The 15,434-nt window shown below is 45.9% G+C and overlaps 2 protein-coding genes across 2 annotated transcripts in view; both read left to right on the top strand.

Annotated features, from left to right (window-relative positions):
• Positions 1–205: 205 nt before the first annotated feature.
• Positions 206–907, top strand: LOC148594307 (homeobox protein Hox-B1-like). The gene is made up of 2 exons (XM_088526950.1): positions 206–515; positions 642–907. Exons 1-2 carry the CDS (start codon positions 206–208, stop codon positions 905–907), a joined length of 576 nt encoding a protein of 191 aa, XP_088383076.1.
• Positions 908–14,148: 13,241 nt separating this feature from the next.
• The window catches only part of MTX2 (metaxin 2), a 30,965-nt gene continuing 29,679 nt past the window's right edge, over positions 14,149–15,434 (top strand). The window contains exon 1 of the mRNA XM_088527048.1: positions 14,149–14,196. Coding sequence (XP_088383174.1) covers positions 14,157–14,196 — 40 coding nt within the window. The 5' untranslated portion in view covers positions 14,149–14,156. The remainder of the gene's footprint in view (positions 14,197–15,434) is intronic.

Here is a 15,434-nt window from a genome sequence, read left to right as displayed (position 1 = left end):
GGGCCCAGGAAGGGCAAAGGGGCGGGACGGGGGGGGGGGGGGGCCGAGCCGGGGAACCCCCCTGCAGCCCTTGGCAGGGCCCGTGGGCACCCGAGACCACCGGAGCGGGCTGCCCCCGCCAGGCTCCCATTGGCCGCGGGGCGGGACGTGCCGCCCCACACCGGCCCTATATCAGCGCAATATTGACCTACCTGGGTGTGGGGCCATGAACTCGGACTCCTTCCTTCTTGCCTGCCCGCCTGTGCTGAGTCGCGGGGCTCCGGCCCTGCGCCCCCCCGGGTCCCCGACGGCGCCGGGCCGCGGCTGCGGGCAGCCGGGGGCGGGCGGCGGCGGCCGCCTCCAGTTCGCCCCGTCCATCCCCGCCGGCGGCGGCCCGGAGCGCGGCCACCCGCTGCCGTGGGGGCCCCCGCAGCGCCTCCCGCGCGGCCCCGGCTCGCCGGCCCCCGCGGCGGCCCCCGCGGCGCCACCGCGGCCCTTCGAGTGGATGCGAGTGAAGCGGAGCCCGCCCGCGAGAAGTGAGTGGGTCCGTGGGGCGCGGGCGGGGGGGCTCCCATCCTGGCTCCCCTCTGCCCCCCTCCTGCCCCCCGGCCTCCGCTCCTGCCTCCCCCCGCGCTGAAGCGAGGTGTTTTTGGGCATTGCAGGCGGCGCGGCGCCGTGCGGGGCGCAGCCCCCGCGCACCAGCTTCAGCACGAAGCAGCTCACGGAGCTGGAGAAGGAGTTTCACTTCAGCCGCTACCCGTCGCGGTCCCGCCGCCTCGAGGTGGCCCGGGCGCTGCAGCTGCGCGACGCCCAGGTCAAGGTCTGGTTCCAGAACCGCCGCATGAAGCAGAAGCAGCGCGAGCGGCTCGGGCTGCCGGCGACCCCCGCAGCCTCCCCGGGCCCCGCCGCTGCCCCGGCCTCCTCCTAACGCCGCCGCCACCGACGGGGCAGGCTCGACGCTCCGCGCTGCTCCGCCGGGACCCCCGCGGGCCGCCCCGGCACCACCGCGTCGCCCCCCTGCCCGGGGGAGGCCAGCGGGAGGAGCTGCCGCCCATAGCGGTTCGTGTCCTATCCCGCGGCAGCCACCGCAATACTCCGCTTTTTAAATTTTATTTATTTATTTAGGCAATGGGTTTCCAGTTTTATTTCTGGACGTATCAGGATATCAGGAGACTTTTCATCCCCCGCAAAAACCCTTTGATCAAGGAGGAAAGTAAATAAAAAAGGCGAACGGCCACCCCACCAGGCCTGGGCAGTGAGCGGGCCCGCTGAGCCGGAGCCTGGGCAGGCGGCACCGCAGAGCTCCAGCTGAGCCGCTGGGGAGGCTGCAGGTCCATGCCCAAGTGGGGATCTCAGGCAAGGAGAGGCTGTCAGGCATCTGAAGCTGTTGGAGGGGTGGGAGGCAGGTCTGGTAGAAACCCTGAGGAGCAGGAGAAATGTCCCTGGCAGGCGTGGGGAGAAACAGCTCCCCTTACCCACAGGCATCAGGGATCCCCACCGAAGAGACATGCTCTTGGCTTCTCTTCTATTCTTTGGAAAAATTTCAGCAAGAAAGGGGTAGTTTATGGCCTGAGCTTTTTCTCAGTCCTGCATGGTATCTTTCCTGATGTAGTTTAGTTAGTCCAGAACTTAGTGAAGGGAAGTTTTAAAGGGAATGAAGCGCTAAGAGGAAGGGTTCTTCCTGCTCAAGCTGTGACTTTCCTGGTGGCAGACACATGCAGGGCTCTAGCCCTCCCTTGTCTGTCTCCCAGCTCCTCTCACCGACACAAAATCTTTTGCAGCTTTTAGAGCCAGACCGCGTCCTCTGCAGACTATGTAGTTCTCTCATCCTGATTTTTATCTCATGGTTAAAGAAAATGCCCCATATTTAAACAGTTTACAGTAAATCATGCCATATGTGAAACCCCAGGAACTGTTCAAGCTCAGAAAGATGCTTGGGTTTGACCAGAGACTTCTCTATCAGCAAAACACCAAGGGGTTCCTGGGTCTTTTACCTGGGGCTCCAGCTCAGCAGGGTTGACAACCACAGAAACACAAATATCCAGCAGTACTTCTCCTGGTTACAGCTTTCTCAAAAGTGAAGTAATGAAGTTTCCTTCTCTATGCAGTGTTGTCGCTCACTTCCAAAGAGTGGATTCACTTCACAGGTTATCAGGGAAAAAATTCCGGTAATTGAACTACTGATATGAAACCAGTTGCAATCAAAATAAATGGTTTGCAGTTCTGTATTAATGACACTGAAAATAAGCTCAAATACTGTGGGCTGATTATTCTTTAAAAAAAATGAAATAATATTTTAATATTTATGCTTCCTGCTTCTGAAAATGTATTTAAAGCAAAACAAGGTAAAGTATGATAGTGTTCATAGAAATCAATCAAGTCAATGTAAATCTTTTTTTTTTTTTTCAATCTGAGTATTAAAGACAAGTCAGGTACTTAAAAGCAGCTGAATACTGTTGTTAAGATGCCTTAACTGACTCCTTAATAAATAAATAAATAAGCATACGCTTGTAACCAGAATAACTTGTCTTTCAAAGAGCATATGGCTCACATGTGAACTTTAGAAAACAGCTGTGTTTTTATTTGCCTCCAAATTTGTCACCAAGCCATGGGGTTGCTGGTTTGCCAGAGTCTTATTTTCTTAATGATTTTGACATTTGTGCTAGTCACTTCAGTCTGGAGGAAAGTTTTTCACATGGGGAGCATTCTCTTGCACTACCAAAACAGAAAGAAAAGTTCTCATTGATTTCAGTGGTGCTGGGTCAAGCCATTAGACCACACAAAGTCTTTTGTAATGAACATTTTCATGCCATATATTTTCCCCAATAAATAAATACGTGTTGGCCTTGTAGCAGTACACAGTTCTGTATCCATCAAAATGACAAAGGCCAAATATGTAAAGATTTACCTGCAAATTAAGGTAACTGTTAATTAACTGTTTTGTGGCAGTCTGAGTCAATTTACTGGTATGAACACAACCCTATTCTGTGTTAGGGAACTTTAAATATATGGAGTGTAATTTCTGCTCACAAGAGGGGCATTTTAGCAGCATCTTGCTTCATAATGAACAGTCCCAATGGCATATGGATTGGAGACTGCTCCTGTGCACTGCTTTGTCAGCAAGATACCCAGAGGGACAGGATGATGCAGGCCATTGCCAGTTCCTGAATGATTAAAATTAAAATGCACGCTATATACATGGTGCACACCTGAGGGAAATAAGTGATAGCTAAGGTCTAAGATTCACTCATTCAGCATCAAAGTCATGTCTCACCTGCAGTCACTTTGATTCCTAGTGGTTGGAAATAGGTGTTATGTTCTGCTAGTAGAGGTGAGAGCACAGGCTGTGATTCTTACTGCAATGGGGACGAACTGCACCAAGACTGTTTGGAGAAATACCCACCACCACATGATTTATCAAATATTATGAAAATATTATTTCTTGGCCTTGTTTTCCCTCAAACATCATTAAAAACCATATAAAAAACATTCTGTTTCTGTCATATATTATTTTTTACCTACAGACTATTGACTGAAGGGCCACAGTGTACAAAGGGATCCGAAAGAAGCATTTTTAATGTGTTGCTATTTTTGCCTGCAATAGAAAAAAAAATGATTTGGTAGGATTTCTCCTTCTTCTAAGAAGGAAAATGTTGCGTAGTTACTGTTTCTGAGAGGTATTTGCGAATGTGGAGATATTCTTTGGGTAGGCAAGAGATAACAGAAAAATATATCTCTGCAAATTCAGCTTAGGCAAGGAGCTCAGGCTTGCTTTAGTATCTGGCTTCCTACCCAGGACTGTATGAATATGTCACCACTTGCAAGTAGAGCACAAGGAACACTTCACGGTGGGTCAAATTGCCTACTTCAATTTATGATGTCAGCTGCGTATACTTATTTGGGGCATCAAAGAACAAAATAGTACCTCAGAAAACCAAAACATGCAAGCTAATCATCACATTTTAATCTCCCTCTCAAAGTGTGCCATTTCCTCTATTTATTGGTAAAACCTGGAACAATGACCAATACTTAAAACAGTGTAACATTATTAGCAGACCAGAAGGTTATTGCCTTAAAAAATCTTTGCAGGCGAAAGAACAAAGTGGGAAGTCCTCCTTGTAGTTCCAACCACCTCTCTCACACCTAATAAATCATGCTTGTGATTTTTCCTGTATCATTCTGTTAGCCTAAATTCCAAGTAAATCCTCAGAATAAAGGCAAAACTCTGATGCTCAAGAAGAAAAAGGCATAGAGAGAATCCCAAATAAGCTGGTTGTTACTAGCTTATCACTGATGGATCATTAAAGTTAAAGGTAAGCTTATTATTTTACACTGGCAATATATGGCCATCCATGGGCAGAACGCAAACTCGGATCATCAATTTTTTCTTACTTCTTCCACTGCCAGTGAACTAGAGGAGTCTCTGGTCAGCACTGTTGAAAGAAAGGCATCGGGAAACCAAATGACAAATCCTTCTGCTCCCTGGCACAGCGAGGCCTGTTATCCCACCCCTCTGAGCACATCCATCGGAACAGGCCCATTGGAATCCGTGCAATATATAGCAAAATGTACTTCTCAGAGCCAGGGTCTTACTGTGTTTTACTGGTATCTAAAATTATCTCCTGCCCTTGAGCACCAGTCAAGTGAATAGCTCAGTTCAATCTTTCATGACTTAAATTTATGCCTATACAGAGTGTTAGCAGCTCAGATAATGATACTGTCCTGAGAATGGTACAAAAACAGGACAAGGCTTCCTTTAGGCTGGAAAAAAAAAGAAAAAGAAAAAAAGAAGACCCACCGAAAATCTTTTCACAAACAATTGTACTTCTTTTTTTCATGTGGTCTTGTTTCCTCAAAAGGTAACAGCCCCTGCTGAGTAAAAGATTGAAACACAGCAATTTAAGCAAACAAATATACAAACACAATCAGTTCATTTCCTCTCTCGACTTTCTACCACCTGGTAAACAGATCTTTCTATTACACGTCACCAAGGAACATTTTGTCATGAAGGATAAAATCCTCCAAAATTTCATTTTGGAGACCAAAGAGCTTTTAAGCAGGCTCGCATATCATACTTTATGAAACTGTTATCCAGGACTAAGTCAAGCAACCCAGCTTGTGGCCCTGGTCTTAGAATGAGACCCCTAAACCCAATGGGGAGATACTTAACGTGGGAGCTTGTGCTGTTACGCAGCTCTGCAGACACCAAAGGCCTCTGCAACAGGTACATTGAGGCTGCTTGGGTGCGCACAAAATGACACCTGTGTGTGAATTCACTGGATCAGGGCAGCTGCTTCTGCAAGGCAAAAGAAAATATTTATTCTGCCTCTATATCATGAAAAATGTCTGTGTCCCAGTAATATGATTTCTGGGACATTACTATAGCAGTACAACCCGTGAGTTAGGACTTCCCAGCCATTACTCTTCATCTTAACTATTGTGCTACACTAAATCCACATTCTTAATGTCCCTTTTTATGTTCCTTTAAGAAGTAAACTAGATTAAGCACAATGAAGCTTAGAGTGGTATTTGAAAATAGATAAAATCTCACTAACTCTAAATTTTTTTAATGACTACTGAAGATCAGATTTTGCTCCGTTGCTGTTCAGATAATGGACAGTTTCTATTTTAGGTGATCTCTGGTATCAAATCCATACGTGAAGCATAGATAATGAAATAATTATTTTAAAACCAGACATTTATGGATTTATGAATTATGCCATTTATGAGGAATGACATTTTCTTCTACACCTGAGTGTATCAAATTAAAAGATAATTATCAAACTGTGTTAAAAACCTGTCAATAAAACCCATCTATCTTTCTCCTTAAAAATTCAGCTGACTAAACGTGTGGTACATGATGCTAACAGGTTATCAGTCTCTTTTCTCTTGCTAGAGACCTCAAAAGTGCCTGCGGAGAACTGCTTCTTGCTTATTCCTTATTGGCTCTGGCACAAAAACAGACTCAAAGATTAGGGCTGTTTGCATACAACACCGTGATTTACTCTCCTAGAAGGGATGCACATTTTTGAAAAATTCAATACCTATGACCAGCACAGTGACTTTCATTTGGATGTGACCAGGCAGACAGTTCACAGGACTGCCACACGCTCCCAGTGTCACGTCCTCCCCTGAGAGACTGCCTGTCTGGTGCTTCTTGTCCCTTTGCAAGGGTAGCATCCAGCCACACAGATGTGGTAACCAGATCTGAGGCTTCGCAGGTGTGAAACACGGTCCAAAAGCCACATGGATAAGGATTTCCACAATTCTTGGGATAATCACAAACAAGAAAAGATGCTCTGAGCCTGCCTGCATGATGTCACTGTCACCCCAACGCTGTTGTTGCCTGTGGTCCCAGCCTGCAGCAGAGCTCCCCCATGCCAGACACAGACAGCCACGTTTTCAACGGGCACCCACGTGTCAGCAGCTGCAGGAGCAGGCTCTGGTCCGTTCTTTAGAATAATTTTCTTAATTTTAAAATGCACCACATTTAATAAAACAGCAACGCATCCCTGGATGTTGTCAGCATCTGTCACGTGCAGACCGAGAAACCCAGACTGCACTCACGAACAGGCTGCAATTTCTTTCCCCGGGGAGTAAAACCTTCACCAGCTGCAGGCGAGCTGCACAGTGCAGGCTGGGGGGCAGCTGCAGCCCCACGAGCCGCGTTGCTCTGTGGCAGCGGATTTCAGAGCAGGTTGAGCGGAGAGGCATGTTGTGGGAGAGCCATGGGGCTGCTGTGCAGGGACCCAGGCATCTGCTGTACAGCCTGGACAAAGACAAAGTGACTACGGCCACCCTGGTGATAGTGACAGGGCCCTCACAGGAGGATTAAGCAAGTGCTCAAATCCTCTACGGGGCACAGCTCTGATCTAAGGAAAGACATAAAAGTCCACTTTGAGACGGGTTCAGGGCCACCTCAAGACAGCAGTGGAGATCCTGAGATGAGAAAGGGACACATGGACAAAGTGCAACTCTGACTATGGGCATCTTCTGCTCCTGCTGCTTAGAGAAGGAAGGAGAAGTTACCAAAATGTCATATTACTCTTCTCATGACATTGTGCAGACATTGTACCCAAGCTTCTTTGAGGAAGATCGCATGGTCAGCATCAAAACTGATGCCTCACACAGCAGAGAGCTCATCATTCATGAAACACCATGCTTTTTCCAGACTATATTAAACTACACTGACAATTTTTTTTTCCTCCCTCCAGATTTTAGAGAATTAAAAGGAGATAATGGATTTGGGATGTGATACAGTTACAGATGGCTCTGGCTAGACTAGACTGGAATTCATCGAGTCTGTGCTCTTTGCACATTTGTGGAAGTTGCCTCTGGCTCTTGTGGCTCAGAATATTTCTCAATCAGATATTCCTTTTTCATGTCCCAGTGCTCAAAGGGCTTCAAAGCGCATATTCTCTGCAAAATATTCTGAAATCATTGATGCTCTCCTCTCCAAGTGAGCAGTATTTCTTCACATGACATACCCTTTTCATTGCTGTCTGCGTAGGCCCCAAAATAACCAAAGGAGTCACCTGGTGCTTTCCCCAGCTCCTTCTACCAGTGCTGGTAAAGGGAACAATGTGATCTTTTATATTTCCTTACAAATCCCTAGAGATATCTAGCCGCATCAACCCATACTCAGCGGTAAAAGGACCATATGTTTTTAGTAACATATATGCAAGTTATTTCAGTCACCATCATTTTTTTTTCTTCACTATGTTTGCACTCTGGGGAAAAGTAATACCAAGTATGAACTTCTACAATTGTAATGAAGATAAAACAAGCCTTTCTCGTTCCTTTTGTGGTAGAACAGTGATGGACTAAGATTCAACTTCTGAAGTTTCTGCTACAACATAGGAGTATTGCTAGGGAAGACTGAGAAGTGTCCATATGCAAATGAACCCAAGCCTCCTCGCTAGAGCATCCCCTATGGATATGGATGTTGAGCAGGATGCTTTGCAGAAAAATTCTGCAGTACCTTTTCTTTCTTAACTTCTGTGCTTTCATCATGCAGAAGACTTCTCTTCAAGGTTTCTTCCGTAGGTGGGTCTTGCTCTCTCTCTTCTATTTTTAAGAAGATCTTTTAAAGGGGTTTTGGTTTTATCCTAGTGTGGAATAGCAACACATTTTTAATCTAAAAAATCTTTTGGGACAAGGAAGCCATTTCCTGCCCAGCTCTACAATTAATCACTGCACATCCCTCTTACAGCGCGCTACGGATAAATAATTCATTGCAGCTGCCTCTCCCTGCATGCAGGGTAGGCAGTCGTGATCATTTTTACAGGAAGAAGAAGAAAGTTAATTCTTTCTATGTTGGTCTCCAGAGAAGGATTTAGACCCTCTCACAAGAAACTTTGGTGCATTCATAAACCTCTTCAGTATTTACAACACTTATCCAGAAACTGAGTTCAGTTACAGCTCTCTAATTTCTCAGATAATATCTCCAGAGTTTGAGACAACTTGCCTACCCAGTGCCTACACTGAAACTGTGAACAATGACTCTTGCTTTCCTTAACAGGTGGTTCAGGATTTTGCTTCCGTGTGAGTTACACAAACACCGGGATGGACCTTTATAGCCAGCATTACTGCCTAAGTTAGGGTCCTTACTGCTCCTAATGGGTGATGCTTTGACACGCTCCGACCCTGCATGTGCAGAGTGGGGTGGACTAGATGATCTCTAAAGGTCCCTTCCAACCTGAAGGATTCTATGATTCCTGGAGTTTTGGCAATGTGGCCTCGGCCCATGCTTGAAAACATAGATTTGTGTGGTCATAGGTGTAGGGAAACCAAGGCAAACTCTCACTGAGCTCCTGCTTACTGGCCCCCCAGTCTGTACTTTAATTTAAAAGCAAAAACTCCATCTTGTGTAACACAAATGATGAGAAATCGATGGCTCTAAGCCCACCACTTGCCCAGCTGGGTGCATTCAGCATGCAGCTGAGGAGCTACCAGGCTTGGGGGCACTAATAGACCTTAACGGCCTGAGCAGCCCCACTTGGGAGCCCCACAGGCCCCTGTGCCCAGGGCACTATTTAAGTCCAGCCTGGGTCCTTCACTCCCTTCCCTAGTGGTGCTGTAGCTGTGCTAGTTCCTGGCTCTGTTTGCTTGTGGGACTGCTCAGACACAGGTTGACAGCTTTTCTCTGCCAAGTGAAAGCTTAGGTAATGCTCAGGTAAGGGCTGAGCCCTGACTTCGAGATCTAGCCAGCTGCAGAGCATGGGAAAAATATCCTCTGCAGCTGCTTGAATGACAGGAATATGCGGGAGCCCAGGGGCTGGTATGTCTCCTGTCAGTAAAACAGTGAAGTTAGGATTTCTGTGCAATTGCTTTGATGTTAGCTCGGTGCAGCTGTGAGGATGACTGATGTGCTGAAATAGGCTTTGCACTCCTGAAATTCAGGCTCTGCTGAATAAAAGAAGGCAAGAATGGAGGTAAGTGAGCAGGGGAAAAGAAAATGATTCCCCTAATGGCTTTTCTGTATACAGTCTGAGATCCCTGTTTGCTTTTAGAAATGCTGTTTTTGTGCCTCTTAAAACCTTTATGAAAATTCTTTCTGTCCTCATGTGGGTTTTTGACAGATCAATTAATGCTGATGCATTTTCAATTAAATATGCAGCATATTCTATAAGTGCAAAATGGTTAGTGTTAGTATTCCCTAACTGATACATTTTGCTGGAAGCATGTTCCTAGAAATCATACTTTGTTATGCAGCCAGCTTCATATCCCAGAACCTGTACCTGTAAAAAGTCACCAAATTGAAATCACTATTAGTGGATTGTGAAAATCTATTGAAAGGTAACTTGAATTTACCAAAAAAAAAAAAAAAAAAAAGCCTTAATTCCAGAATCTGTTCTGGATGCCACCACAAGATGTGTGTCAGCTTCCCAGGGAAGTGTATGGTACCTGCAGAAGCGAAAGCTGGGTCCCAATTTTACTTCACCATAGCACCTTAAACTTGTGGGTGTGTACGTTATAACTGAAACTTGGCTTGAGTGATCTTGGCACTATTCTTCACACTGAAGAACAGTGGCTTCAGGAAAGAGCGTATAGGTAAACATTTATACTAAAATGTGACAAATACTGTGTGAAATCCATTTGAATATACCAGCCCAGGTTGTCCTGTCTCTCTTGCTCTATGTTCTTTGCCAGAGCCCTTAGTATTCAGGCATGAAGTTCCTCTAAAAACACCCTTCTGCTGCCACTTGACTGTGTTGGCAGGGAAGGACAAACTCCAGCTTGCTTCATTGTGGAGATTTCCAGCAGCCATAGAAGTCTTTTAAGGGCAGTGACAGGCAGCATAATTTAGAGCAGCCCTCAGGATGCCCTATGTTGCACTAAAGGAGCAGTGTGGCAGTGGGCCAGGCAGGGAGAAGGGATTTCAGTGCTGGCTTGTTCACTCTCCAAAGAAAACCCTTGCTGCCACTTGGCCTGCTCTCAAGCACCAGCAATGCCACACGTGCAGGCTGCTTTAGAGCCTTCACTCACCAGCAAAATTCCTGCACACCACCTCCTTTCAGAGGAAAAAACCAATCTGTGTCATCTGTCTGCTGGCTCTCGTCCTGCCTTTGGAAAGGCCTGAGCTATGAGAAAGCTGCTCCATGGAAATGCAGAGCAGCAGTTTGGGCATAGGTTTTTGCTTTGTGGAACGAAGGAACAACAGAAATTAAGCTTGCATGTTGTAAAACCTGTCTAAATACTATTAAGGTACTAAGAACAGCCTTGGGATTTTTCTAGGCAGTAGAATTATTCAAATTCTACTTTGATAGCTTTAATGAAGCAAATATACATATATAGATATATATATATATAGACACAGTCTAGTGCTATATCCTTAGTAGACTAACACCTTACCTGGTAAAGGCTGCCCATATGGAGAGAGGACCTGTAAGGAGGATATAGTTATCTTTTGGGCAAACCTATGTAGGGTAAATGATTCCTTTGTAAATTTAATGATTTTGCTGTATCTATTCCATTTGAATTCCTGAAATAGAAGCTTTCCATGGCATGAAGCAAGAATTACCAGAAGGAAGTTTAATAGGGTCACCAGCTGAAGAAAAGATTTGCAGGCCCTGCAGGAAGCAGGCCTCAGAGGGACTCCTTTCTGAAGAATAAGGTGTATATGTGGTGGGGGGGTGAACGCATTGAGTAGAAATAAACACATAGAATAAGAAGTTTCATTTTTAATACATAAAATCACTAGATAGCTACCTGGTGTTTGGATAAGATGGTCCATTAAGGCAGCCCTTTAAGTGAGAGTGGGGGAAAGGGGAGGGAATATGGGAGCAGGGAAACACCTTTCCTTGCTCCCAAGCAGGGAGCCTGCATGTATCCTGCTGTGTTTTGGAAGCAAATCCTGTGCTGGCCAATTGTTCGGATTTGCTCGGATACCTGCTGGATTATTTCCCGAATTTTGTTCCCCACTATAGTTTGCATCATCTATTTCTAGAGACAGGCATTTTCTATTGAACAGTTTCTCCTTTTAACAAGGTACTCATACATGCCTTTGGCCTACCTCAGATGTAGTTCACACTCAGGCTTATCATGGCAAATTTGTGCAATATCTTTTTTTTTTTTTCTTATCAGTATTGATAGTGATGAAAGAATGGAACAATTAGGACACTAGCTTAACTTAAAACTGTTGTAATTGTCTAACACAAAGCCACTCAACTTCCTAAATTCATTCAGCTTTTGATTCAGGTGCTATTAAAGCTACTACTGTAACTAGAAATGTGGCTTTTGTCAGCACTTGGAAATAATCAGTCCTCTTCCAGATCACTGATTTAGATCTTCAGTCTATTGTCCCAACATGTGCTGGCTCTTCTGCTTTTGTTATTTCTCTAATGGCATGCTTCCACTATCATATGAAGAACATATTCTTAATAATGGCTAGTATTTCAATAGTAATTGCCATCAGAGGACTTTCAAGTACTTTGCAAGTATTAATACAGTTCTATATTCTTTTACATAGCCCCTCTGGTGCTTATCAGCATATACAATCTAAGATCTTGCCCTACAAGATGGAAATATATCATTGTACTATCTGTCTTTGACAGTAGAATGAGTCTATTTGATCAAATGATATAGTCTTTTTTTTTTTTAAAGCATAGCAAAGTGAGCACTGAGAGGCATTCTAGAACAATGGAACAATCCTTTTGCATGTCCATTATCTTGTTTGTCTACAAATGTGATGCATAATTTAATATTATGGCACTTTTCCAAAGTTTCAGTGGTCTTTATATTATAAAATTAAGACTATGGAATGCCTTTTTTTTTTTTTTTTTTTTTTTTTAGAGAAGATGCACATCTCAATGCAAAGCTTCTCTTCATCTCAAGTCAGGGCTTCAGAGGGCAGGAAGGCAAATACCCTTTACTGAGTCACTTTATGCATGAGACACATGGACAAATATCTTTGGCTGGGATACAGAAAAGAACAAATCCTGTATGGTCAGTGAAGCACTACCAACAGCTGGAGTACAGTCCCCTCTGGTTCAAACTGTGGTATGCGCAGCTCACCCCTCTCTCCAAAAAATCACTTTTTCAGTCTGTTCTGCCACTGAAAAAGGTCCAGGTGATGCTATTCTGCCTGAATGAGGGGGGACAACACAGCCCAAAAGCTATTCACTGTATTTAACACTTCTGTTATAGTGGGGAAGGATTATAGCTTGCAATTAGTATGGCCCTTTCAGGCAGAGACTGGCCTTTTTCTGCTTTTGCTGCTGGCTCTAATGTATATTCAGCAATTCCTATTATCTCCAGGGAACTAATGTGATTATGTGGGGTTAAGTCCTAAGTAAGGACTTAGCTTAGGTGGAATAGGAATTAGAGATGGCTTGAGACACCTTTTTTGACAGATCCTAGAGTGGATTAGAGCTTTCCCCAAAGAATGGTCGGGGTGTGTGTGTGCTTTAGCACTGAAGCAGGGGTGGGGGGGAAAGTCCTTAGGGATCCCTTCATCAAGAAATGTGAGGTACCCTGAACTTGCACCTCTCACTTGCCCAGCTGTGTCATGCAGAGCGAGTTGAGCTGACTTCCCATCAATAGCAGGATTCCTGGTGATGGGGGAGCTTGTATGATCCAGGTGCTTTTAAAGGTCCTTTGTATAAGGGTCCACTGTACCTTTGACTGATTGCTGCAGGATCATAAACTAAGTCGCACATATGCAATATATCACTGAGAAAGAGCTGGAAAATACCTGCGATTATTCTTACCATATATACCTACTCTTGCACTAGAATAAAGCTAAAGTGTCTGCAGTATTTCAGAACTCAGCCATGTTTATATTGCCGAAGGGTTCAGCATCTGTCATGAGTTATATTACAGATGTCATCACTCCCTAAGCATACACTTTACTACTGCTTCCTCGATAGCGATGTGGCTAATAGTCAACCCAAGAATCCATCACAATACAGAGAATTATGGTAAATAGTCCCATCTGTCATGATATTGGACAGTGCTTCTTGCTACTATTTGACACACTGAAGTTTTGTTTCCGGTCCCTTTTTGATAATATTTCCAACTTGAGAGGGTTATTATGCCATGGCTAGATTTGCAGTTATATCCCAGATAACATTTTGATTGGATGTAAATTCAAGGGGATTTTTTCCAACTTCAACTGGATTATCTAGAGAGAGCAGAGTGCAACTCCTAAAATAACTTATGTGGTGAGCAGCTAGTCTGTAATGTCTTTCAGAGTCTTCATTTGTTACCAATGTATTTAACAGTTTATTTTTCAAGTGATAGCTCTTACAAATACACACATGGGAAACTGTTTAGAAATGGCTGTTTTGGTGTTAACACAACCCTAGTGGAGCTTGCTGGAGGAGCAGCATAGATGGTTATCGATGTCTGTGAGGGTAAATAACACGGTGCGGTGCAGGAGGGCTCTGCAGCATCGATTACCTGCTTGGGGAAGTCTGACACTCTTGTGGTTATGGCGGGCCGGGGGCCGTGCAGCCTCCCTACGGCTGTAGGGTCCCTTATCGTCACTTTCTGACGTGGAAGTGACATGAAATAAACACGAGGGAGATCTCCAGCGTGTGTGTGTGTGTGTTTCTCTCCCAGATCAGAGACTCAAGAGGCAAAGCGCCGCCGGCGGGCGGGGCCGGGGCGGAGCGGCGGCGGCGGCCCCGGATGCAGTCCCGGCGGGCAGTTCCTGCGCGGGCCGCGGCCGCACCATGGCGCTGGCGGCGGAGGCCTTCATGACTCAGCTGGCCGGTGAGGGGCGCGGGGGTGGCCGCGGGGTTCCCGCCCGCGCTCTCCCCGTGGGGGCTCCGGACGGCGCCGCCACGCGCGGGGCGGCCGGGCAGGCAGCCGTTAACCGCCGTTAGCGGCCGTTAACGGGCGCAGCGCCGCGGGCGGTGCTGGTGCCGCCGGGAGCGCGAGGCAGCCCCGTTGCCTCTGCCCTTTGCTGAGCCTTGGCGGCTCCCGTGTCCGCTAGGGAGCCCTCGGCCGTGCTGTGGGGTCCCGCAGCCACGCGCCTCCTCGCCGCCTTTAGTAGCCAGGAGCGGGCAGGGCTCCCGGGGCCGGCGGTGCCCGCAGGGATGCTCGGGCGCCTCCGCAGGTGCAGGATTCCCTAACGCCAGCCGCAGGTCCCGTGGGGCGCGAGCTGCACTTTGTGCTGCTTCCCGCAATTCACCAGTGTTTGTGGTGCCTTTAGGCTGTTTTAGTGGCGTATTTTGCTGAATTTAAGTAGGATGAAACAAGCGAGTAGTTGTTCATACTGTTGTGTGCCCTTGCTCTGTGGCCTGTGTGAGTATCCTGGAGTCAGGGCTTGCTCGTATTTACTTTCTTTTGGAATTACGAATTAGGCTCCAAACTATAAAGCAGTTTGCCTATGTAGCCAGCCAGTGGCTTTCTTGTTGGATAGGTGGTATTGCAACAGCAGCTTTTTGCCAAACAAATCTTTGCACACTACATAACTGGTAAACACCAGTTGAGAAAAGTATCCAGAAAATGCAATTGTGTGAAAATCTGGAAGGGATAAAGCGAGGTTCTGCATCTGCTGGCTCTTTCCTTCCTTGCCTCCTGTCCAGGGCAGTTGCTGGTTCTTTGGGGATGGCAGTGCCCAAAGAACTGAACCCCTATCAAATTTAATAGGCTTGAAGAAGTAACTGCTCATCTTTTAGCTGTCAGTCAGTTAACTTATGTTAAGTGATGCTTATCTTGGAGTAGTTTGTACGTAGCTAATACAACAATCCCGACAGTGTCCGTCTGTTTCTGCAGAGCACAAGTGGTGGGTTTGTACTGTATTAATCTTGTACTTCTGCCTGATGCTATGTGGCTATTTACTGTGATCAAGGCACAATGCAGACCCTTGTTGCAGACGTGTCCACTAAATCATTCCTTAAAACAAAATTATGACCTTGCTTTTGCTTTCCCTGAAGCAAGTCAGTGTCAAAAACAGCTATGTGGGTTGAAAATAATAAATACATTGCCAGCGAGTGTCTTGGCCT

This window comes from Tinamus guttatus, unplaced genomic scaffold (genome assembly GCF_059628265.1).
Source record: "Tinamus guttatus ecotype Peru unplaced genomic scaffold, ASM5962826v1 Tinamus_guttatus_pri_ptg000260l, whole genome shotgun sequence".
NCBI classification, from domain to species: domain Eukaryota; kingdom Metazoa; phylum Chordata; class Aves; order Tinamiformes; family Tinamidae; genus Tinamus; species Tinamus guttatus.
The sequence above is the reverse complement of the archived record's forward strand: the minus strand, read 5'-3'. Positions and strand labels throughout refer to the sequence as shown.